Genomic DNA, 23,994 nt, shown 5'->3' on the forward strand with positions numbered 1-23,994 from the left:
TGGTTAGCAATTGACTCAAACACCTCAGCTCCTGGGACAGGAAAATCAAGGGAGAATGAGAAAGAGGGTAGGGTATAGATAAAGTGATAAAACTATAAAGAAACCAATATAGATCCACACCCCTGTGATGTGATTCACTCTTGTTTCATTTACTTAGTTCTGTAGATAGTGGGCGTCAATCCTGTAAATAAAGAAAGAGCCTGCTGTTTAAAACGGCATCTGATAACACAGCCTACAGTACAAACACAAATTAAGCAAAGCTGCTACCCTGCTGGTTTTGTGTCTCTGTGCATCTGCTAGAAAATAGGAATGCTGCTACTGGCCACTTTCATTAGTAAATGAGAGATAATAGCGGGGGTGTGGGAGATCAACTCAAATCCCAAGTAGAGAGAGAAACAGGATGTCTGACAAGGGAGTTACAGTAAATTCAGAGGTGTTCTGAGTGAGATCTGATAGGCTGATGGTGAACTCCTTGTTGCCAGGGGTCTGACTAGATGGCACAAGGAGTTCCTTCCAAGTCTTTCATCTATACATAGAAATACCAGCATTTTCCTTTCAAAATGAGATTCACCAAACCATAGTCAGGTTTTTTTGGTGTGCAGGATGGAGGTTACATATCTTTATGGGGTTAGAGAAAGATGAAGTCCTCTGTTTATCCACTGAACAAACCATGAGAGTCCTAGTTGAGGTGGGAGAGGATCACTTCTAGGGAATCAGAGGGAAATTCTGTTTGGCCTTCCTGGTGCAACTGCTGAAAAGGCTGGCTCTACACAAGAGAGGATTTTGCAGTATTGACACCTTGCAGGCCTGATGAACCAGCTGGGGGCCTGATCTAAAATTCTCCAAAGCCAGTGGAGTCTTTTCAGTGGGCTTTGAATCAAGGCTTGGGGCAAGAATTGACACCACCAAACTCCTTTCACATCCTGCGCATCAACCATCAGATGGTAAAAACTTCCAGCCTGGAGTTAAGCTGGTGACCCAGAAGCTCTATATCCTGTTGCCAATTCTTCTCCCTTCTATGGTCAACTGTTAGTACATTGACAGTGCAACAGCCATCTTGGGATCTTAGGCCCAGCTCCACAGAGGTATGCAGGCTCTTAACTTCCATTGATTTCAATGCAAGTTAGGATCCTAAATACCTTTGTGAATCTCGACCTTAGGCAAAGGGTCTGCAGCCCCATGCAAGCCCCATCTACACTAGAGAATCACACTGCAACTGTAGCTCTTATCCCACAATGCCTAATGTTTATGATAAGTATCAAATGTATGTTTGCATCTGCTATATATTTGTTTAGTTGCTCCAATAACTGCTTTGAAATGTTCTGTCCTACATGGGGCTCTGAACTATGCATCATGTGAGGCAGAGGCCAGACACTCACACCATCAAAGCAGATGTCATGGTAAAGGGTTACCAGCCTTTCCCTGAGTCACTGCCTGCATTGAATCTGGGCCTGGAGGAGGCAAGAAGTGTGATATTACTCACAGGTGCTGACTTTGTCCTTTCCCAAAGAGTGCTCAACCCCTGCTCCACTCCACCCTTTCCCCCAAGCTCCTGCCCTGCCTCTTCCTGCCCCATTCTGCCCCCTCCCTTGAGTGCACCCCACCCTCGCTCTTCCCCCTCCCCCCCAGCACCTCCTGCAAGCTGCTAAACAGCTGATCCGTGGCGGGCGGGAGGTGCTGGGGGGCGGCACTGACCAATGAGGCCGACGGCAGGTGGGAGGCACTGGGAGCACCCACAGAGTCAGCACCTATGATATTACTATTTAGTCTGTGTTATCATTGTATTTTCTTTGCATTCCCTCCCATGTTTTTAGAGGGGGAAGAGGATTGCTCTTGTTTGTAGCTGAACTAGCCCAGTTCAGGAGGGAAGCTATCCCTCCATAAATCCCAGTAGAGTTCTTCCCTCCACCAGTTAATGCAGTGGGGACCCTGGAGAATGTACCATTAGTGGCATGATAGGTGGGTGCTGGAGTACTATGAAGAAGCGACCAGGTGGGAGGTAGCTGGGGGATTGGAGGAATGCAAGGTTGCCTTGTTGTATTATCTTTTTCTGTGCCCCCATTCCCCAGCTCGCAGGGTCGGGGGAAACCCTGATAAAGCAGAATCAGGACTAGTGTGGCAACCCCCATTAAAGTAAGCACCTTGAGGTATCTGTGTCAGCAGACAGACTGCTTACCAGCCTTTGAGTTTTGCTCTTTTCTATTATTCAGGTGAACTCCCATCAGGTGGGGATGAACTCCCACTGTATATTGGTCACAGGTTTCCAGTGTGTTGTTAAAACCATATTTTTGCAGCATCCTTTTATGTCCTTCATTGCTGCTCTGGAGTTGAAGGTCTCAGGGATGCGTAAGTGCAGCGAAGCACAGGTCAGCTGAGCACTGCCTAGGTTCTCTCAGACGTGCATGCAGCCAGCAGGTGAGTGGTCATCAGCAAATCTTTTCATCCTGCCTAGTTCCTAGTCTCTGGCTGCATGGAAACAGCTGCGTTCTCTCCTCTGGCTCTGAGCATTAATAGCACAAGGCTTCTCCCTTCTATTAACTGTGATACGAGAGACAAGGTGGGTGAGGTAATATCTTTTACTGGACCAACTTCGGTGGGTGAGAGAGACAAGCTTTCGAGCCACACAGAGCTCTTCTTCGGGTCTGGGAAAGGTACTCCTGGTGTCGCAGCAAAAGGCAAGGTGGAACAAAACATGGGCGGCAGGTCAACCCCTGCTTTGGGAAGGCTAGCTCGTCGGCCCTGCTTTTCCCACCACCAGCCGTAACAGGAGAAGCCCTGAGGGGCCTCCCCGGGACCGGAGGAGCCCTGGCCCACCTATCCCAGCCACACTGGGCAGAGCTGCCGCCCCGCCGCCCCTGTGAGTGCCGGGCCAGACCCAGCACCGGCAGTTCCCCCGCCCCTGAAGGCCCTCCCCTGGCCGAGCCGCTGGCCCCCCGAGCACCAGGCCAGCCCCCTGAGCACTGGGCCCAGTTGCCCCTGAAGGCCCCTCCCCCCCCAGCCAAGCCACTGGCCCAGCCGCTGGCCCCAGCGCCCAGCCGAGCCGCCTCACTCCCCCCGCCCGCCGCTGGCTTTCCGCGTCCCTCCTCACTCCCCTGTCCCCGAGGAGGAGGGACGCGGCAAGCAGCGGGGTGGAGTGTGGACTGGAGGAGACATGGCAGGCAGTAGCAGCAGGTGGTGGGGGCCTCGGGGAAGGGGAGGGACCACCATGGCAGCGGCAGCGCTAAGCCTTCCCTGGTCTATTATACCCAGCGCCCATGGAACAAAATGCCCTGTCCTGTGAGGCTGGGAGACCTTTCCCAGACCTGAGGAAGAGCTCTGTGTGACGTGAAAGCGTGTCTCTCTCCCACCGGCAGAAGTTGGTCCAATAAAAGATATTACCTCGCCCCGCTTGTCTCTAATATCCTGGGACCGCCAGAGCTACAGCTACACTGCAGATAACACACATCGTCAGCGGGCTAGTCAGATAGGAGGGTGTGCTGTTCTTAATGAGTATAGGAGCAACCTCTAGTGGTGGAGCTAGTTTATTGTTTCCTTTATCGTACCCTCAACCGTGAATTTTTAGAACGTGCTAAGGCCAGAGTTTTCAAACGATCTCAGCACCCGCCATAATCAGGGCTAGACTTGCATGAGCTCAGAACGTTGGATGTGCCACTGTTTTGAAAATCTGGCCATAATGTCACTACGGGAACAGCTGTCCGCTGAGCCCTTTGAAAAACTTCACAAGTGCTGAGTCCTTGCATCTTCAGTTGACTTCAGTAGGAGTTGTGGGTGCTCAGTAGTACCCCTATAAAACCAGGACCTAAACATTTATAAGCAGCAGTCTGCTTCTCATTCTTGTTTTTTTCACCATCCTAACTTGCTTTTTCACCATAGTCCCTCTGTCATTCCCAGTACTGCCAATCCCAGGCATTCAAAAATCATTAGTCATGTCCCAAAAAATCATGAAATTGGCTAAACAATCACAAGAGTTTTTTTTTTTTTTTTTTTTAATTTTGAGCGGGGTTTGGGGTTTTTTTGCCTTCTGGTTTCTGAGCATTTAGAGTGCATTCAATTAATCTCTTAAGATTTTCTCAGGCTCTATAGATTCCAGCAGCTGGGCTTTTAGAAAAATACCACGTATCACAAGAATTGTGATAAAATCACAAAATTAGGCAACTCTACAATCCTCTTCCTTCGGTAAAAAAAATTCCAGGGGCTGAAATCCTGGCAATAAGAAGATAATGCATGTTTTGCCATTGACTCCAACAGAGCCAGGATTTCATCTTAGATGCCTCCTAGTTTGCAATCTCTGTAGTTATGTCACGATGTTAATTTTAAAGCCTTCCTCCCATTTTCACATGCTCATAACATTCTGAAAAAGGTTGGAGTTCAAACTTTCCATGCTTGGGGTAGCCCAGAGTCTGACGACGATGATTTTGACAGGTTGAGGAAAAATCTCTTGACCTATCTGAATTACAGGACAGTGAATAAATAGATAAATAGCTAAAATATGTACGTTTTTTCTTATCTCCAATAACTCAAGTATCTGAACTCCACCAACCTCTGTGGCCTTGTCTTTACCAGGAAAAAAGGCTTGTTCTTATCCTGAGTTTATGTCGCTGGAGGCAAAATCCTAGTGATAGGGCAATTTGTAGGTTTCAACTGAGGTAGGAGGTCAAGATAACCGAAGGCTGCCTCAGTCTCTTTAACTTGACTAGGGATTTCAGGGGTTGGTTCTAGTCCTGATGTTGTTCAATATTTTTATCAACAATCTGAAAATAAATATAAAATCACTGCTGAAAAAATGTGTGGTTGACACAGAGATTGGCAGAGTGGTAAACAGTGATGAGGACACAGCAGTCATACAGCGTGATTTGGATCGCTGGATAACCTGGGCCCATTCAAACAAAATGTGTTTTAATACAGCCAAATAAAAGGTCATAGTCTAGGAACAAGGAAAGCAGGCCATACCTTCAGAATGGGGGACTGTATCCTGGAAAGCAGTAACTCTGAAAAGGTTTTATGGGTCATAATGGACAAGCAACTTAATAAAAAGAAAAGGAGTACTAGTGGAACCTTAGAGACTAACCAATTTATTTGAGCATAAGCTTTCGTGAGCTAATGCATCCGATGAAGTGAGCTGTAGCTCACAAAAGCTTATGCTTAAATAAATTGGTTAGTCTCTAAATTGCCACAAGTCCTCCTTTTCTTTTTGTGAATACAGACTAACACGGCTGCTACTCTGAAGCAACTTAATGTGAGCTCCCAGCTTGAAGCTGTGGCAAAAAGGGCGAATGTGATCCTTGGATGTATAAAAGGGTGAGTAAGAGTAGAGAGGTGACTTTATCTCTGTATACAGTATTGGTGAGACTAATATAGCAATGTGGCATAAAGTTTTGGTGTCCATATTTTAAAAAAGATGTTGAAAAATTGGAGAGGATACAGAAAAGAGCTACAAAACTGATTGAGGGCTGGACAAAATGACATAGTAAGAGTCTTAAAGAGCTCAGTCTTTTACTGAAAAGAAGATCGACAGGTGAGTTGAGTGTACAGTGCATAAGTACCTTCATAGGGAATTAAAAAAAAAAGGACTCTTTAATCTAGCAACAAAAATAATAATAGTAATAAATAATAAAAAAGCATAACAAGAACCAGTGGCTGGCAGGGGAAGCCAAAGAAATTCAAATGAGAAATAAGGCACATTTTTTCTTGAGTGAGAGTGATTAGGCATTGGAACAAACTACCAAGGGAAGGATGGATTCTTCATCCCTGGATAAAGACTGAATACCCTTCTGGAAAATATGCTTTAATCAAAAACAAGTGACCGGGCTCAAAACTGGGGTAACTGGGTGAAATTCTATGGCCTGTGTAATATGGGAGATCAGACTAGATTTAATGGCCCCTTCTGGTCTTAAAATCTATGAACAATAGTTATACAGAAGTCAAGTTAAGGTGATTTTTTTTAATAATATGGGTAAATTCTTTTTGGTTGGTGGGTGTTGCCCTTTAATTGCTGGTGTCCCAGGCCTGTAGCCTGTAAATATATCCCTGAGTAAAGAAAGAAAAGGTAAACGGGAGAAATATCCAACTAGAAGGAAGCATCCTAGAGCAAGGGAGGGCAAAATATTTGTAAGTATCTACATGGGGAACAAATATTTAATAATGGGCTCTTCCATCTAGCAGAGAAAGGTATAACATGATCCAATGGCTGGAAGTTGAAGTGAGACAAATTCAGACTGGACATAGGGTGTAAATTTTCAGTGGTGAGAGTAATTAACCATTGGAACAATTTACTAAAGGTTGTGGTGGATTCTCCATCACTGACCAATTTAAAATCAAGATTGGATGTTTTTCTAAAAGATATGCTCTCAGAATAATGTTGTGGAAGTGCTATGGCCTGTTACACAGGAGGTCAGATGAGATGATCACAGGCCTGGTCTACTACACGACAGAGTTAGGTCGACGTAAGGCAGCTTACACCAACCTAACTCTGCAAGCATCTAAGCAAAAACATTGCTACCGCTGATGTAAGTCACCCACTGCACCGACCTGCTCCACCTCCGTGAGAAGCGTAGTGCTTGGGTCGATGTAGTTAGGATCACAATGTACATGTTACTTACTTCACCTGTTGGCTGTCAGCCCTGCGTGGGCTCATAGGTGGAGCCCCTCTGCCTCAAGGCTGGTGGGCCAAGTTGTCAGCCCTGTGCAGGCAGGGTGGGGGGGATCCAGCTGTGAGGGCCCCCCTCCGCCCCCAATCAGTGCAAGTTCTCCTGGTGAGGAGGGTAGTGTGGACACGAAAAACTGCAATAATTGTTGTGGTGGTTGTATATTGACCTAACTTAGGTTGACTTAATTTTGTAGCGTAGACAAGGTCACACTGGTCCCATTTGGCCTTGGAACCCATGACGGTGTGGACAATGGGCCCAGCATGCCCTAGGCTGCAGCTCATGTGGCCTGTGGCCATGGCAGATCCCTGCCTGGCATGCGCCACCCCGATGCTGGCAGCAAGGCACACGGCATGCCCAGGGCGGTCTCCAGGGGCGGTGTACGGAGGATGGGGGCAGCGCCCTCGAGGTGTTGGTGTCTGGCTCCTAGTGGGACAAGCAAAACCTGGGTGAGAGGCTCCCCTGCCCACTAGTATTTGCTGGGGCTGGTGCCAGGGCCCGGTGATTGGTGCGTGTGCCCCCCACATGGCAGCCAGCGCGACGGGGAAACCAGCCCTTCCCCCTAGCAGGGGGGAATGCTCCTCAGCAGCTACTGAGCTGCCCTAAATGTGTACAGGCAAACTACACCCTAACCCCGCTGAGCACAGCCCAGGCAGGGCGGAGATACACCCTCCCCCTCCTTACAGCCTCCCAATGGTTCAGCCCGACAGCCTGCACTCCCTCCTCCACCCCAATGGTTCGGTCCGCTACTTCCCACCCCTCATCCCCGCCGTAGACTCGATGGTTCAACCCGGCAGCTTGTGTCCCCGCCCTGTGGGGGAAGCGGTGCTCGCGGCGTGACCCGGAAGTGCTACGAGCCTGGTTCCGGGTGGGGATCCCAGCGCCGTTGCGTCCCCCCCCCAGTGTCCTGGCCTAGTCTGCCCCCCTCTCTGCTCCCCCCCGGTTCCTTGTCAGCCGGGCAGCGCAGCGGCGGCGGCGGCGCGTTTGCTGAGCGAGGCCGCGACGGCGGCGCTGGGTCTTCTCCGGGGGTGAGTCACGGAGCCTGGGAGCGGCGGGCCCCGCTGGCTTAGCGCTCGCTGCGTCCCCGTCCCCCCCCCTCCGCGGGCAGAGCCCCGCCGGCTTAGCGCTCGGAGCGTCCCCTCCCCCCACCCCTCCCCGCGGGCAGAGCCCCGCCTTCAGGGAGCCCCGCGGGTGGGCAGCGCGCCCTGAGAGGCTTGCTGGAGGGTGGAGCGCGCGCGGGGCTCGGGAGGGAGACTCCGGCGCGCGCAGGCTGCGGGGCGGGGGGGGGAGCCCGGCGCGCGCAGGCTGCGGGGCGGGGGGGGGAGCCCGGCGCGCGCTGGCTGCGGGGGCTTGTCCTGGCCGCTCGTCGTACTTGGCCGCAGACCACATCGCTTCCCCGCAGCCGCCAGCCGGCCTCCGCGCGGGCAGGGGACTCCACCGTCGGGCAGCTCCGCAGCGTCCCCCCGCCCCGCTCCCCCGCCGCCGTCGCTCTAGTTCAGGGTGGCGGAGCCCCAGCTCCGCTCACACAACCGGTAGCCACTGGCCTTTGCGCACACGACCGAGGTGCTGGAGGTTACATTTCAGAAACGCTGTTTTTCTTTAAAAAACAACAACAACAAAAACAAAACAACAAGAGCGAGGGGTGCATGTGGCACATAAGTGTGTTAGTCTCTAAGGTGCCACAAGGACTCCTCGTTGTTTTTGCTGATGCAGACTAACACGGCTAATCCCTCTGAAGTGGGTTTTCTACTAAACGAATGTGTGGCAGGGGCCGTTTTCTCCGTGTGACTTAGGGGGCAGGACTGCAGTTCTGTCAAATCAAAGGCTGGCGATCTGGTTGCTGTCAAACCCACCCAGCAAGATGGGCTAGGGTTTTAAAAGCTCAGAGCTGTAACTTCTGGGTGTCTCTTACTAAACCGTTAAAATATTATTTAAAAAGCTATTTTATTGTAGTAAATGCAGTATCAAGCCTTTAGGCAGAGAATGTTAACATTAGTAAAGTACGGACCATCACAAAACTGCTTACTTCATTGATATGGGCACTGTGTGGCTTGATCTCAGTGTTTCGAATGTCCTCTGAAGTACAATTTAGCAATAAAACTGGATGTGAAAGACACTTTGAGGTGAATGTAGTTTGCCTCAGGGGTGTTGGGTGTAGTAATTGCCCTGTTTGCAGTGCCTCTTACTGGTCATATGACACATACAGAAAGATAAGAAAACTAGCTAGTTTTCTTGATATGATTACACATCATTTATTGGATTGTGTGTGTGTGTGTGTGATATCAACAGCCAATGGGAAAAAGCTTTAGTTTTTCGCATGTTTTAAACTATTTTGTAATATTTAGAATTAGTCCAGCTGGTTGGCATCTCAGCTATCTGCATAGGTGAGGCTTGCATGGAACCTTCATGTATACATGTCTACATGTATGAACTTTTCACAGCATTTAAATTGTGTGTAGATTTGGAAGGAGACTTTTAAAATTTGACCCTGTGGTGCTAATACTTGAGTGTATTTTCCCCAAATGTAGATTACCTTGTGTTATCTAATTTCATTTTAACATTGTGCAGATAGCACTGGTGCCTTGCTTTCAGTGCCTTCAGTTCTTTGACTGTAGTATGATTCTTGCAACTTAAGTTGCTAAATGTTATCTCTGATCTGATATGAGAGAGAATCAAATAGTGTTACGTAGCTATTATTTTTATGAGTATTATAGCATGATGTTTGCTACATGGATGCAAAGCGTTAAGGTAGTCCTGGGTGTTTTCAGACATCTGCAGGAAGGCAGACAATGGCTGTGGATAACCCAATCAGTGATACTTACCAGGTCTTGACCCCTGTATTGTTTTGTTGTGCCCCCGTCCAAGGGGGACACAACTGATCTGTTTTTGTCCCTGTCCATAGAGGATGGGAGAATGGAAAAGCCTCAGGGGAATGATAGTGGAAAAGCTGTTGGTAAAAGGCGACTGTAGCAAAGAGAGATCAGAACCAAAAGAGGAGTGTGTGTATACACAAAAGGATGCTGGAGGACCCTAAGACACAGGTCTCTCAGGAGGTTGAGGAAACTGGGGAAGAGTCTTGCTTGCAGGGGGGTATTTTTCCATATATCTGTGTATATCTTTTTTGCTTTTTTTGAGTGAAGTGTGCAAGGTTTAAAGATGTTTTGTAAAGTCTATGTGTTACTTACTTCAATTCTCATGAGGTCCCTGAAAGGCTAAACAGTACCCATGCATGCATAAGATACTGGGCAAATTTGAGGGGCTAGCACTGGTTCTGGGGCTCAGGGCAGCTGGACTATGGGGTCCCACATCCAAGAAGGGGTGGAGTCTATCCTGACAGTGGGCCTGAAAGGGTCAGACTAAGAGACAATGTTTGGACACAGCTTGGACCCAGTGTGTCTAAAAGCACATGGGAACAAAAGATTGGGTCCAGTACAGCAGTCTGATGTTGGCCCACAAGGGGACACTCAGCCAGTGCTATAACATGCTGGTCTTTCACCTCAGAAGTGTCAGTGGGTTATCTGGTGCAAGCCACTGTAGGCCAGGGAGTGGATAATTAGGAAGTTGCAAACCTCCTCTCCTGCCTCCCATGCTATCTAACCACATGCAAGTTAAGTTTAACTGCGGCTTTCTGGTTCTCTGAGTTCCTGTAATAGTTTGAGATCCGTTTATTATGACTACTCTGATTTAGCTGCTTTGGCCTATTTATTAGAGCATCTAATACTCATCAGAAGAATGACAGGTTTCAGAGTAACAGCCATGTTAGTCTGTATTCGCAAAAAGAAAAGGAGTACTTGTGGCACCTTAGAGACTAACCAATTTATTTGAGCATAAGCTTTTGTGAGCTACAGCTCACTTCATTGGATGCATACTGTGGAAAGTGTAGAAGATCTTATTATAGACACACAAAAAGCATGAAAAAAAACTCCTCCCACCCCACTTTTACAAGTTTTTTCATGCAGTTGATAGATTTCCACTCCATACGGCTAAATGCAGTGCCTTGCATAAGGACAGGTTGTGCAAGGCACTGCATTTAGCCGTATGGAGTGGAAATCTATCAACTGCATGAAAAAACTTGTAAAAGTGGGGTGGGAGGAGTTTTTTTTCATGCTTTTTGTGTGTATATAATCAGAAGAATGGGAGCCCTTAAAGATCTCACACTAAACCATTAATACTGAGACTGCAATCTTTAGTCAAGATTCAAGTCTTGTAATACTGTACATGCACTGATTGCCTTTTCTCATGCTGAAAGCTTGTCATATGGCTTCTGTCACTGGAAGCCTCTTTAGGCCAGATATTAAAACCCAAATCGGATGCTTACAGAGAGATCTGAAATAGTCTCAGATTCCTCATTTTGGGGGAGGAGGTGTCACATTTTTTGCAGTTATGGGTTCTGGGACTCTAGGAAGTTGATTATGTTGTTTTGCATCATTCCTTACAGTTATTTAAAATATAGTAAGGGCTTTGGTTGTGTGGTTCTAGTTCCTAATATGTAGGCATAAGTCTGATTGTAATCTGCCTGGAATAAAGATTTAGACTTATTGTGCTAGTTCTAAAGTTTTCTTGCAAATTCCAACATTATGTATAATGTAGTTGAAATATACAGCAGTAAACTGTAGAGGAATTATTGCTAACCCAAAACTTATCTAATGTGTCTAAGTCTATTGTTTTTTTTTCGAGTCAATTTAACTTCTTGTTGCTTTACATTCAGCATATCATGGTGGTTGTCAACCTGTGTATCTCCAGCCTTTTTCTCAGCCTCATGAGGTTTTGATCTTTATAACTTTTATGTGCGTTTTTAGTTACTGCAGCTTCTGAAACCGGAATCACATCCAGTGATTTTCTGATGTCAGACATTAAGTGGGAACTGCACAATTTCAGTACTATGAAACCCAAATAAAATAGACATTTCCTGGTTAGTGCAGTCTGAAAGTTACATGCCGAGTCTTTATGAGATTTAAGTTTACTTGTAGGTATTCTCTGGTGTGTATCTTCCCAATTACTGTCATCAAAACAAAATAATTGACCAAAATAATGGAATTGAAAACCTCAAAGATATGAGAAAATCTAACTGACTTCTGCTTTCTTGGCTCGTGAGTCTCTGTAATCCAGAATGCTTCTGCAAGTAGACTAAAAGAAATTTTTCTTTTTTTTTTAAAATGAATGGTAGACCTAAAGGCTGCTCGAAGAACCCAACATAAGAAGATGACAGTGCAGTTGGATTAAAATGTTGATTTATAAAAATGTCAGGGTCCTGGGTAACTTTTAAATGACCTATTGTACCCCTTTCCCGCCAAAACAAGTTCATTCAGCATTTAATCTTTTGTTCCTTCAGAGAACCTCTTGCAAGTACAAGTTTGAAAATTGCTTTTTAACTATTTCATAATTAAATGTAAATGATTTAAAACTCTGTTTCCATGTTGAGACTAATAAATAACGTTCACAGGAAAGTATGGGGTATGATGTATGTTATGGTAGACCTCACACTGTGCTGTGCACACACGCCCACAGAAGACAGTCTATAAAGATGAAGACAGAAGAAGAGTGAGGGAAAGGATCAGCATACAAGCAGTGATCTGGGCAGCTGACATTTACTTATTGTTTTATATATAGATGTTTTATTAAGATGTTGCAGAGCTCATCTTTTAAATTTTTTTACAGCCACTTGAATTTTTTTTGTTGGTGTGTGTGTGTGTGTGTGGAGTGATTATTTCTAGGGCTTATTTTAAATTGCTGTGCATAAGATGTGTATTCAAGTTGTGTGAAGGGTGCGTAAACTATATGCACAGAGGTGCACTTCAGCATTTTTTATGAATTTGAAGTAAATAGTAACAACCTTCCCCCTCTTAGCTTTAATTTTTTTTGAGACATTTGTTGGGATTGAAGGTAAGGGGGAAGAATGGTGGGAAGGGGTTGGGAGAGTATGATGGGAATATGTAAAGAGGGAGGGGACTAATAGGGGGAGAATGATAAGGCACAATGAACAGGTGTCGTGAGATTGAGTAATGGGATGTTGACAGGATGCAAGTGGACCAACACTTAATGGCAAGACACATCCAAGCAGAAAACATCCAGAGTGCAAGTTTCAGAGTTAGGTGAACATCAGAAGGCTGTGAAGGTCTCTTTGGGTTTAGTGGTGTGGTGGATGGATGCTGAGGGCTCTGACTTACACAGTACTATCACTGTGTAAGCTTCCCCAGCTTCCGTCTTACTCCACAAAGTCTGCTAGTGTGTCTCCGTTGTGATCTGCGAGTGTGGTATTCCAGTACTGCTGCTTTCCAGAATAGACTGTTATTTCTGACAGCATGTTTAATTGTGAGGGTCTGGACAGGGTTTAAATTATCTTCACTTGTGGCCCAAACCAAATTTGCACCCGCGTCTCCAGTTGTGAAAGGTTAACGTATGTAAATGCACAAATGATATACTCCAGATCTGGTGACTTAAAAAAAGATCCTCTTGCTCTAAAAGTGGCTAGGCTCAGGCTCAGTGGGATTGAATTCCAGAAACAATGGACCTGAGCCATTGAGAAAATACTGCTCCTTAAATGCATTGAGTCGTCGTCAGTTTTTCTTTTAAAGGGCAGCTGTCGAGTATGATTTTGGTTTTTGTGAACTCCATTGTTTGCTCTCTTTAGAAACTAGAATCTGTTTTAGCTTCAGTTTGTCACCTTCTATTTGCATAGGCTGTGTCTTCCCCCTTCTCTATCCCAAATTTCTCATGGAGCAAATGCCTATGTGAAACTTTCTTTTTTGGGGCTTGATTCTGTGTTCTTTATTAATCCAAAATTCCCATTAACTTAACTGAGTGTTTTGAGTACATTGCAAATGCAGAATGGGGCCTTGGTCATAACTGTGTCATCAGTTATATCGGGTAGGTTTTTGGAGTAACAGTGGCTAATTTGTGCTGCATCTGTATTTCATGGATACCTTTCATTGGAGAAGCAGAATGAAAATATTGTACAAATTAAGATAGTACTAGTGGCTATGTCATTCCAAAGCAACAGAATGAATGAATACGTGTACATTTGAAATCATGAAGACGTGTACTTGACCATTCCTTAGAACTATCATTAAAAGTCTGATTCTTACTCTTCCAGTTCACTTCTTGTCTGATTTTGTTGTTGTTGTAATAAGCTTCATAGGGATATTCAAGTTCGTTTGTAAGCCATAGGACAGAGAGAAAAGATGGAAGTTCATGCTGTAAAGAGAGTGGGGAAAGGAGAGAAGGTGAACTTTATAGTAAAGCTGAATTTTAGCTATGGATTCCGTAACTTTCACATTTTCTTTAAAATTTTGGACCTTTGATAGTTTGGAAATTGTGTAAAAGGATGAGTGTGGATAATAGTCAAAAGATAAAGAGGAAATGCATCAACCTAGATTGGGTGTAACATTAAGATGGAAAATTAAAATAAAAGGTCAGGAAGTACAAATATTAAGGTTCTTACAGTGATGTGAACTTGGCCACATTGCTTGTCCTGTGTATTTTGTGATGATACATGTAACATTAATAGAAATATTAACTAAATTCCAAGTTGTACTCTATAAATTTAACAAGAATTTCTAGAAACTTAACCACCTCAGCAATGTAGCCTGACTAAAGTTGCTCTAGGAATCTTAGCTTTGGAATTTCCCAACTTTACCACAATATTATGGTTGTATAGTTAATGCAACTAGTGTAGTATTTAATTATATTTTATATGATGGCTTTGAGACTCATTTTAAATACATAAATATGCACTGCTGAAACTTGAAAAACTGATAATGGAAACTAGCAGTTTTAAGGTGCTTCTTATCCTTTCAGTTACATCACTTTGATTGACTTTGGCTGAAAGAGATTCAGTCTTGATCAAATGTAAATGTTTTTTAAACACCCCTGTTATTAAATCAGCTAGAAGCTTAACCCTGTACTCAGGATAGATTCCCATTGAAGTCAATGGAACTTTTGACTAAGGATACACTTTTTTTGTTTTTTTCACTTAACATTAAAGAGTGCTTTTATAGTTTAGTCTTATGGGTTAGTGAAACCTGCATTTTTAAGGCTGTTAATTTAGTGCAGGGTGATGCTACATGGCTTCAAAAGGAAATGACTGAGTGAAGATGTGTAATTCAGGGCACGTCATGAGCATCTCAATGAAACATACAGCGCTGAGATGTTTCAGAGCTTATTTTAGAATCTATTATTCGCAGTGGGAGGGAGAACAAGGCAACTAATTAGAACCTCATCACATTCATAGGAGAATTTCTATATCCCTTTTCTGAAGAGCCTCTAGGAATCCTGACATAACACATGTATTTTTAAACAAGATTTCTGTAAGCAAGCCAGAGATTAATATATTTAATTGTATAGTAATCTTTGTTTCTTAGTTTGTATTCGTAGCATGTGGAGTAAAAGCAATGGCTTGATTGTCATTAATTATGGATTTGTATCCTGGCACATCACTCAGTGTTTGTCAGTTTATTACCAGCCTGTACTGACCCACAACAATTAATTTTAGTTGCATTAGTGTGCACTAAACCATGTCTCCTTGTTTCTTTGAAAGATTGGTCATGGGATCTGTGGGGGTTTTTTGTTACACCTCATTATGGAGCTGTGCAAGGAAAAGACTTATTTAGACTGTCTGAAACACCGTGTTCTTTTGCCTGGTTTTTTGTCCTGGAAAAAATACTGAGATTGTGCTTTGGTACTTCAATAAATTCTTTTCAATTAGTCCTTGAATTCTGTTGAGAACTGGAATTTATGTACTCATGTACAAGGATTGGGTTCCCTTCAAAGGATACAGTGAGCTGTAGACTCTGATATCTGTAACTTCCTCTATAAATGGTCCACCCAGTGCCCTTGACATTTGCAAATTGACTTCTTGCCACTCTAAACTTTTAACAAGCAGGGAAGCAAAAAACCCCTTACAGTTGTGGCTCTTGGATATAACATGGGATACTCTTTTCCCTGTTTTTGTTCTCACTGGCCCAAACGAAGAAATTTTGAATTGTAAGTGTAAACCAAACTTGAGAAAAAGCTGCCTCTATTTAGCTCATCACAACATTCTAAAACTTTACTTGACAAAATATGGTTCTCTGGGGATCGTGGGTGAAATGAATTGGAAAACAAAGTTTCTAGTTACATTTTGTATCTTAAGTGTAGTGGGCGTGGCCACTTTCAGTAAGTGACTAGTTCGGGAGCCCAGTGTAAAGCCAGTTTCCAGCTGAAGTGAGCTGTAGCTCACGAAAGCTTATGCTCCAATAAATTTGTTAGTCTCTAAGGTGCCACAAGTACCCCTTTTCTTTTTCCAGCTTACATAAGTGATAAGTAATCAAAGAAAAATTGTTTTTAAGGAGTAACAATTGAAGTGTTTAACATTCTGCTTTAATATTAGTAGTCTTATCTTGGGATCTTATGCTGCTGTCAGAAATGCCACTTTTCAGCAAGAGGGATGTCAGTAGGTGCAGGACTGAAAAACGTAACTACAAATTTGGGAACAAATTGTACATTCTTCTGACCCATAATGTGTATCTCTGAAAACTGGAACAAGTTACACATTTGAGGGATTTGCATTTTGGCTTTTTCACTTAAAGCATGATACGCATTTTACAAACATCCTCTACAATGTATATACCTCTCCAGAGCCACTGTTTCTCATCGTGTGCTGAGCAGAAAATTATTATGCTTATTGAAACAGTGAGCTGTCAAACTTTTTAGAACGTGTGTTTTACTTGAGTCGTCTTTTTTTCAGGGAGCTGATTCCCAATGCCCTGCAATGGATGATGACAGTCAGGACGAACTGATAAACAAGAATGCTGCACTAGGCAAAAAACCAAATCTAGTGCTCCTGAGTGAAGCAGGTAACTCAAACCACTCTCTGTACTTGTATACTTTCCATTTTGGTTAGAAATAGTATTTGCCTATCCAAAATAAGTAGTATTTATAGATAAATATCTGTTCCGGGGGAGAAAAACTTAAATCTTTATGCCATCTCATAGGTTCTGTGCCTCCAGCTGTTGGCTTTTTTACACTACTAGCCAATTAAACACTGAATGGTGTCGTCACAGCTTGATAATAAATGATGTGCTGCAAAAAGCACCTTGGACAGCTGTCGTTTCAGTTTCTATTTGAATTTGTCCACAGCAGGATTTCTGATACATACTTGACTATCCCCCGTACTTTTTATTTGCAGTATATGCTTATTGAGTGGTCATGTGCAAAGTAGATGCAATTAGTGTTTTCCCTTTTGTCATTTTAAAAGAAAGCAATGATGGAAATAGTGGGGATTCAGAAGACGATACAGGAAGTGAGGAAGAAGATGGCACTGATGAAGATGGGGGTGAGGAGGATGAGGAAGAAGGTGAAGATGAAGATTTAGAGGGTGAGTCTGTTAAACATGCTTTTGTATGTTTGTTTACCTCAAATGCTTTTGATGGCTGGAAGAGAGAAACTGGGGCTATGGTTTTCCTTCCAAAAAGTAGCAACAAAATGTAAATCCAATGTTTTTATAACCATTTTCATGATTCATTAAAAGAGGAGTCTAAGCATTTTTGGCTCTTGTGTTTGGCTAAAATGCTAGTATTTAAGCTAATAAAGTAGAATTTAGTGACTGTTTCCCTTTCTCCAACTGCATCTTGGTAAGAAATGGCCTTGAGCCACTCTTACACATGCCATATAAATGGATTTTTTTTTAAATATTCTGTGACACTTATCACCATAGTATGTTAATAATAATGTACTCTTAGCACCTGCTAATTATTCAAAAGTCTTGTGTTTTTTCCCAATTCATTTTTAATTTCTATTCAAATGTAACTTCCTCGTTGGCAAAATGATGTTATGGAGGGTGAAGGGGACCCCCTGCTTATAAACTACAAACGAACCAAAACACACCTCTAACTTAACCATGGAAAATAATCCACCAATTTTAGGTAATAAGTGGTGCAGAGGAGTGTCTCAGAGTCTAGCAGTGGAAATTGTTGTACGCTCAAACTAAAGTAGGATTTTGTAACTTCAGTTTCTTTTACAGGCAGTGGTAAAATGGGGTGTATGTCTGTTGGTTTTGCATTTATTACTCAGCTATCCATGCAGGTATTAAGTGACTGGTTATATTTTTGTCTGTCATTCTGAAAGTATTGGTGAAATGGACTGTGCTCAAGCTACTCTAACTGAAGTCCTGAAAGTGCTGAATCTGTGCTAAGTGCTTTTTAGGGAAATTTGTTAAAGAAATGCAGTGAACAACTATTACACTTGTAGTGCACATATTTAATTTCTTTCAGCATCGTCCTAATCTCCTTGGTTGTATGTTATATACCTTTTCCCCACCTGTCTGTCTCCTTATAGCTTGTATTCTCTCTAGGGCAGGGATTGTCTTCCTTTGTGTCTAGGAAGTGCATAACATGTTTTCGGTGCAACCACAATCTAAATAGGCATTTAAGAAAACTTAAAAGGAACAATGCCATGTGGTTTTAAAAAATAAAAAGCTTGCAGCTGTTGTGGAATGTGCTCAGTTCTCTGCTGCTGCTGGGCCAATCTTGCCAAGTAATATGTTAAAATTGACAAAAGCAGTATTGCCTGGGTTCGTTAAAGAACCAGAATCTTGTATAGTGCAATAATACCGGCTTGCCCAAGTGGCACTGTAACAAAGTATTAGAGGCGTACTTGTGCCCTAAGTTGCATATGGAAATGCTGTAAGATTGCCAGCAATGCATTCTACAGCTTATTACAAAAAACACTTGATTTTTATAAGTATGAGGTCACAAAGCTAAAATTCTGAGCATAACCCTTGGGAATAAAGTGCTGTGACTCTTCAGGTTTTTCAAGGTGTGTTTGGCCTTAATAATGTTCACTTAAAAAAACCAAACAGACTGAAGCAGAGAGAAATTAATAGAATTTCACAATTATTATGTGATTATTGTCTGCTTATGTAGAGTAGTACTTTACTGAAACTGAAGTTCAACCAGGAGAAACAAATATTTTAGGATTTTAATTATTTCTTCAGCACATCTTGCAGGTTGTGGGGAATGGATCAGAGTTTTCCAAGTCACTCTGTTTAGATTGTTTGAGCACAGATTTGATTTGAGCACTGCGTGCCAAAAAGATATTTATCAGTTCTCTAAAATAGTCATTCCTGAGCCTTGACTGTGAAATATATGATACAATATATGCTATTCCTGTTTTATGAGGAAAGTATTACATAGTATTTTGGTGTTATCTGATAACTGCATTAGGAACCTTTCTGAAGATGAATTATGTGTTTGTTGGACACTTAACCTTTCTCTAAAAATTGTGGATGGAGAAATGCCCTGGTATTTGCCTAGAATGAGAATTAATACTAGTTAGTGAGTGATTAGTGATTTTTGGATCTCAAATTTTGGGTGCACCACTGAAGACACCTTAATAGGCTTGATTTTTTTGGAGGGTGAGTGCTCTGCACTTTAACGAGACTTTAATGTTTCTGGTGGGACACCCAAAATCGCTAGTCGCTTCCAAAAAATCTTGTTCTATTCTGGAATGATTGGGAATGTCTGGCTGTGCTCTATACCCCTTTAGAGTTCCTGTGAAAAGGTGAATGACTACTCTTTTTGAATATTGTGATGGAGAAATGGTACCAACCTGATTTATACTCTTTCACCACCACCAGCGATATACTTCTTATTTTGCTGTCTCTCCTTTTAATCTTCTGCAAGACTAATCACAACTCTGATTACTGAGAGACTTTAATAGCATCTTTTTTTTTTTTTTTAAGGAATATCTAGTGTTTTAATAAAGTGGAGGGGAGAAAAATCAATCTAGCTTGTGATAAAAGGATTGTACTTACCCTTCCCTACCAAAAGCATCTCCTCACTCAGGATTCTTTCTGGACTAGTGTCTTCCTATGCTGGAACCCTGCAGTACATTTAAGCTTTTTTTTTTTTAAAGATATTCAAGATTCTGAAGATGAGGAAGAAGATGACTATGCTGAAGAGGAAGAAATGGAAAGTGCTGTTGGGGAAACAACCGTTTCTCTGAAAACAACGCCACAGGCAAATGGAGGGGACATTTCTTCTGATGATGATGCTGAAAACTGCCCCATCTGCCTCAACACCTTTAGGAATCAGGCTGTTGGAACTCCTGAGAGCTGTGCCCATTACTTCTGCTTGGACTGTATAGTGGAGTGGTCTAAAGTAAGTCCTTTTTCTTTTCTTGTTCTTTTATCCAAGATAGCATGTTAAGCTTTCACACCTGTCTGTCTTCTGATCAGCCTGCAGTAATATCTTGGTAAAGATCTATTGAGTTACGGTAAGGATATATCAGCAAGTAGCTGGAATATTCAAATCCACTTTCTTAATTAAACATTTTCAAAAACGTGGATACTGCTTTATTTGGCAGCAATCACATTTTGTGGAGGGTTAACCTATTTCCCTTCCTAGCCATTCAGTCTCCCTGCATCCCTTTTTGTTCCCTTCTCACAGCTAAGGCCAAAGAGGGGTGAGATTTAATCAAGAGCAATGATGGCAAGATGACAAAGTGCTTCTGCTCCACTGTCTCTTGGGCTTCTGTTTTAGGAAGTAAGAAACTGGGCTCAGAGTCTTGATCTTAGGTCTCTTGCATAATAGAGCAGGTCACTACTGAGTGAGTGGGTGACTTCTTGCATGTTTAAAAAGCAGGCATGCATGTTACGAGCCTAGTTTCATAGCTGCTCTGTATGGAATTTTTACTGACTTCAGCGGAATTTCTGCATGCTTATTGCAGAATCAGGCTAAATATCTGTTACATATTTGAGCATAGGGAAGGGCAACAAGAAGGCGGACTAGATGGTTTGCTCTGAAACTTACTTGGTCTTAATCCAGAATTAAACAAATAAACAAAAACATAGTGTTTGCACTCAGTAACATTTTTCAACATTTTAAAATTGTTGATTGGCTGCTTCAGCTGTCATCATCTCATTAACTCTGCCCCACCCCCAACCTCAAAAAAGCTTGTCTGCATGTGTTAAAACAAGCAGGGTTTTTTTTTTTTTTCTTTTTTTCCAAGGCAATGTTTGACAAAATGGTTATACCACTTTGGCAATTTTGTGTAGACATTTAAATGACCTAGAGCTAACTTAGACAATTTAGTATGTTCTTTTCTGCAAAATAAGATTCTAGTCTGGCAAGTCTGGTGTAAGTTGCAGCAGTCAAGGAATAAACCCAGGAAAGAAAACTTAAAATGTAGATGTTTAGTCCTTTAACTACGATGGTACATACCACACAAGTAATTGGAAACAGCCCTTTTAAAACTGATTTGAGTTGAGAACTCTGCATATGATCCTAGCTGATGGGACAGGTACTAAATTTTGGTTTTTTTCCTTCTAGAATGCCAATTCCTGTCCAGTGGATCGAATCCTCTTTAAATATATTTGCATTCGGGTGCGCTTCGGTGGTGAAATCTTAAAAAAGGTAGGCCATCTACTAACCTTCAAAAAACTAAAGTCCATGTAACCAGAAAATAGTTATTCGGAGATTTTATGTTTCTCTCATACAATTTATTTAATATTCAGTTGTTATACTGATTGCCTCCATACTAATTTGATCACTTCTTTGGGAAAGTTTGTTTTTTAGCTTTTTAAAACCTTTTATCTAACTATACTAGTTATGGTACATCACAAAGTGTGGTGCCTTATTTAAGTCACAAGGAATGGGAATATGGTATGTTTAACTTTCATAACTACCTATTTTGCAAAAAAGGAATTAGATTGTAAACTCTTCTGGGCAGAGACCATCTTTGACTAAGTAGAAAGTGCCTAGAACTGTGTGCATGCTGCTGCAATACAAATAGGAATAAACCCTGGTTAAATGTATTGGAGAGATAAGGCGATGGAACTCTTCCCATTAGCACTGTTTTGTACTGGTAAATAGATGTGCAAGAGGAGATGACAGATCAGATAATGGAGTCTCAATTCCTGGCACCAGAGGTTCAATGTATTGATAACTTTTAATAATCTGTGGTCTTGATGAGTTAGCATTGCCCATTTTTCTTTAACATGTCAGTCATCATACTGTCTGTCTTGAAGACAGAACCTCTCTCAGAATTCTAGGGATCTGGTGGCATCTTATCATAAGATAGTTTATGTATTTCTACTGTGTTACTACCATATTTCCCATTTATTTTAATCATACCAGTTTATGTTAAGTTCATTTAAAATAATCAACTCATAGTGCTACTTTCATAACCACCAGGGGTGTTTCTTTGTGGCATCCCACTAATGTCAAGGAAGTCAGAAGCATCTAAACCTGAAGTTTTTAGTTATACACCTCTTGGGCCTTTTCTCATCTCAGTCTTATTCAGAATTGTGACCTAATGTATTGATTTAAATGGCAGTTTTCTATTGCTGATGATATCCAGTCAAACCTCCCATAAATAAGGAAGATGGATGGTGGAAGTTGTAGCACTTACCTCATAAATGATCATGTTCTAGATACTTTGAATAAAATGGAGGTTCTATTAGGGTAGAATAGGCAGTCACTGTAGCAGTGAACTACTATTGTTGCTGATGTAACAGGGTGGATAAAAAGAACAGAAGCTTCTACTTTAAAATGTGAAACTCTCTTGTTTAGATTCCTGTTGAGAATACAAAAGCTCAGGATGGTGATAGCGGGGAGGATGATCCAACCTTTTGTGAGGTGTGTGGCAGAAGTGACAGAGAAGACCGCCTGCTGCTGTGTGATGGCTGTGATGCAGGGTAAGAAGAGTTAAAGGCCTGAGTTAGTTCCTTTGAGGTCACAAAGAGCTCCCTCTGAGGGAGTGAAGTGGTTATAATTCACAGCTGTTTTTCAGTACTGAATATTTGTGGGCTACCATTCATAACAAGGAGATTATTATAGTGGGAGAGGAAAAGGGGTCTATTTACCTTTCTCCTCGCTCTCTTCTTGTTTTTCCTTACTTAGAATAAGCAAAAGGTAGTATCTTTAAGGCAATTTAAAAAATACTCTTATTTTAAATATTTGAATACAGATGCATCAAGGTACTCAAATACAGCTTGCGGCTAAAGTCTCATGCAAGGATTTAAAGCTGTTACACCACTTGTATCAACCTTGCAAAAGTGTCCATTGAAATTTAATAAATTGAATGGATATCAGTAAGTATAGCTTTGTTCGTGCCTTCACAGTCTATAGTCCCCAGGGAACTTAAACATTCATTCATGGTTGGGATTGGGAGGTAGAAACTGTAAAGTCAGGCATATTGCTGAAACACTGAACAAATATAAAAGGAGTACTTGTGGCACCTTAGAGACTAACCAATTTATAGTAATAGAACAAATATAGTAAATATTTATAACTAAAGAACTCCTAACAAAATAAGATTTGATAAGTAGAACTCTTAACTTAACTCAAGTTCTTACTTGTGCAAGTAAGTCTGTCCTCACTTTTTGTGTTCTGATTTTATTTTATTTTTTTTTTAAGTGACCATCTCAGATAATTTAGCATGCAGTGTTGTTGTGGCCATGTTGGTCCTAGGGTATTAGAGAGACAACTCACTAATGGAAATTGGTCCAATAGAAGATAATACCTCATCGACTTTGTATCTCAGCTAATTTTGTTTTTCTCAAAATAAGTTTCACTCTTAGAAAGATCTGTTCTTTGCAGAACTACAACTTTTTCAGTGCTTTGTTCTCAGAAAGTGCTTTTCATCTCTTCTAGCTTTCTCTCGTAGGACGCTGTGGCTAGGATAAGTCCTAAAGAAACCTAGAATTATTTTCTTCAAATTTTAAGTCTCCTAACTTCTAAGATTACCTGTGTCTCAGTGATCTGAAACAGGAACAATAATTATATTTCCCATTTTTGTTCACTGTTCACCCTTTATAGCTTGTAACCACATATATAGGGTCATCCTTCTCTTTTAATGGAGAAAGTGTCACATGCTCCAGGAAAACAGGTCCAGATTTTCTGTATGTGTAGGAATTGCATGAGGGCTTTCCTTTGTGGCAAAAAGCATCAATTATAGAAACATACTAATCTGATAGTTGATATTGTCTTAAATCTGTGCTGGAGAGAGCCACTAATACAATGTATAACCTCAGGCATGTAACTCAGTCCAAGCATTTAGCTTTTTAGGTTGAGTAATTCACTGGAGAAAATCCATTTAAAACTGGTTGTCTTGTAGCCATGTAGTTTGAGTAGAAGCTGCATCAAAAGATTTAAACGCTTCACTGACAATCCTGACTTCAGCTAATGCTATGCTGTCTTGTATTAACGGTGGTGAAAATGGAATAGAATCAATAAAAGGAACAGAGTTGCATAATCTTAAAAAGCTCAGTGATACAGCTTCTGTTGACTACAGTTGATGAGACAATTTAATCTAGTAATTCAAATCGCTAGGCAAATAACATTTTAAAATATTTATTATGGAATGAGCATTA

The 23,994-nt window shown here is 42.1% G+C and overlaps 1 protein-coding gene across 4 annotated transcripts in view; it reads left to right on the forward strand.

Moving 5' to 3' along the window:
* Positions 1 to 7,414: 7,414 nt before the first annotated feature.
* Positions 7,415 to 23,994, forward strand: part of PHRF1 (PHD and ring finger domains 1) — a 52,939-nt gene continuing 36,359 nt past the window's right edge. For 2 of the 4 annotated variants that reach the window (XM_037899562.2, XM_043549039.1), the window contains exons 1-6: positions 7,448 to 7,672; positions 16,369 to 16,477; positions 16,879 to 16,998; positions 19,536 to 19,780; positions 20,951 to 21,034; positions 22,193 to 22,317. In XM_037899562.2, coding sequence (XP_037755490.1) covers positions 16,393 to 16,477; positions 16,879 to 16,998; positions 19,536 to 19,780; positions 20,951 to 21,034; positions 22,193 to 22,317 — 659 coding nt within the window. In that variant the 5' untranslated portion in view covers positions 7,448 to 7,672; positions 16,369 to 16,392. Of the gene's footprint in view, positions 7,673 to 16,368; positions 16,478 to 16,878; positions 16,999 to 19,535; positions 19,781 to 20,950; positions 21,035 to 22,192; positions 22,318 to 23,994 lie in introns of all 4 variants that reach the window. The other 2 variants (XM_037899563.2, XM_043549040.1) reach the window with 2 other exon arrangements.

The sequence above is a fragment of the Chelonia mydas genome, chromosome 6, assembly GCF_015237465.2.
Source record: "Chelonia mydas isolate rCheMyd1 chromosome 6, rCheMyd1.pri.v2, whole genome shotgun sequence".
Taxonomy (NCBI): Eukaryota; Metazoa; Chordata; order Testudines; family Cheloniidae; genus Chelonia; species Chelonia mydas.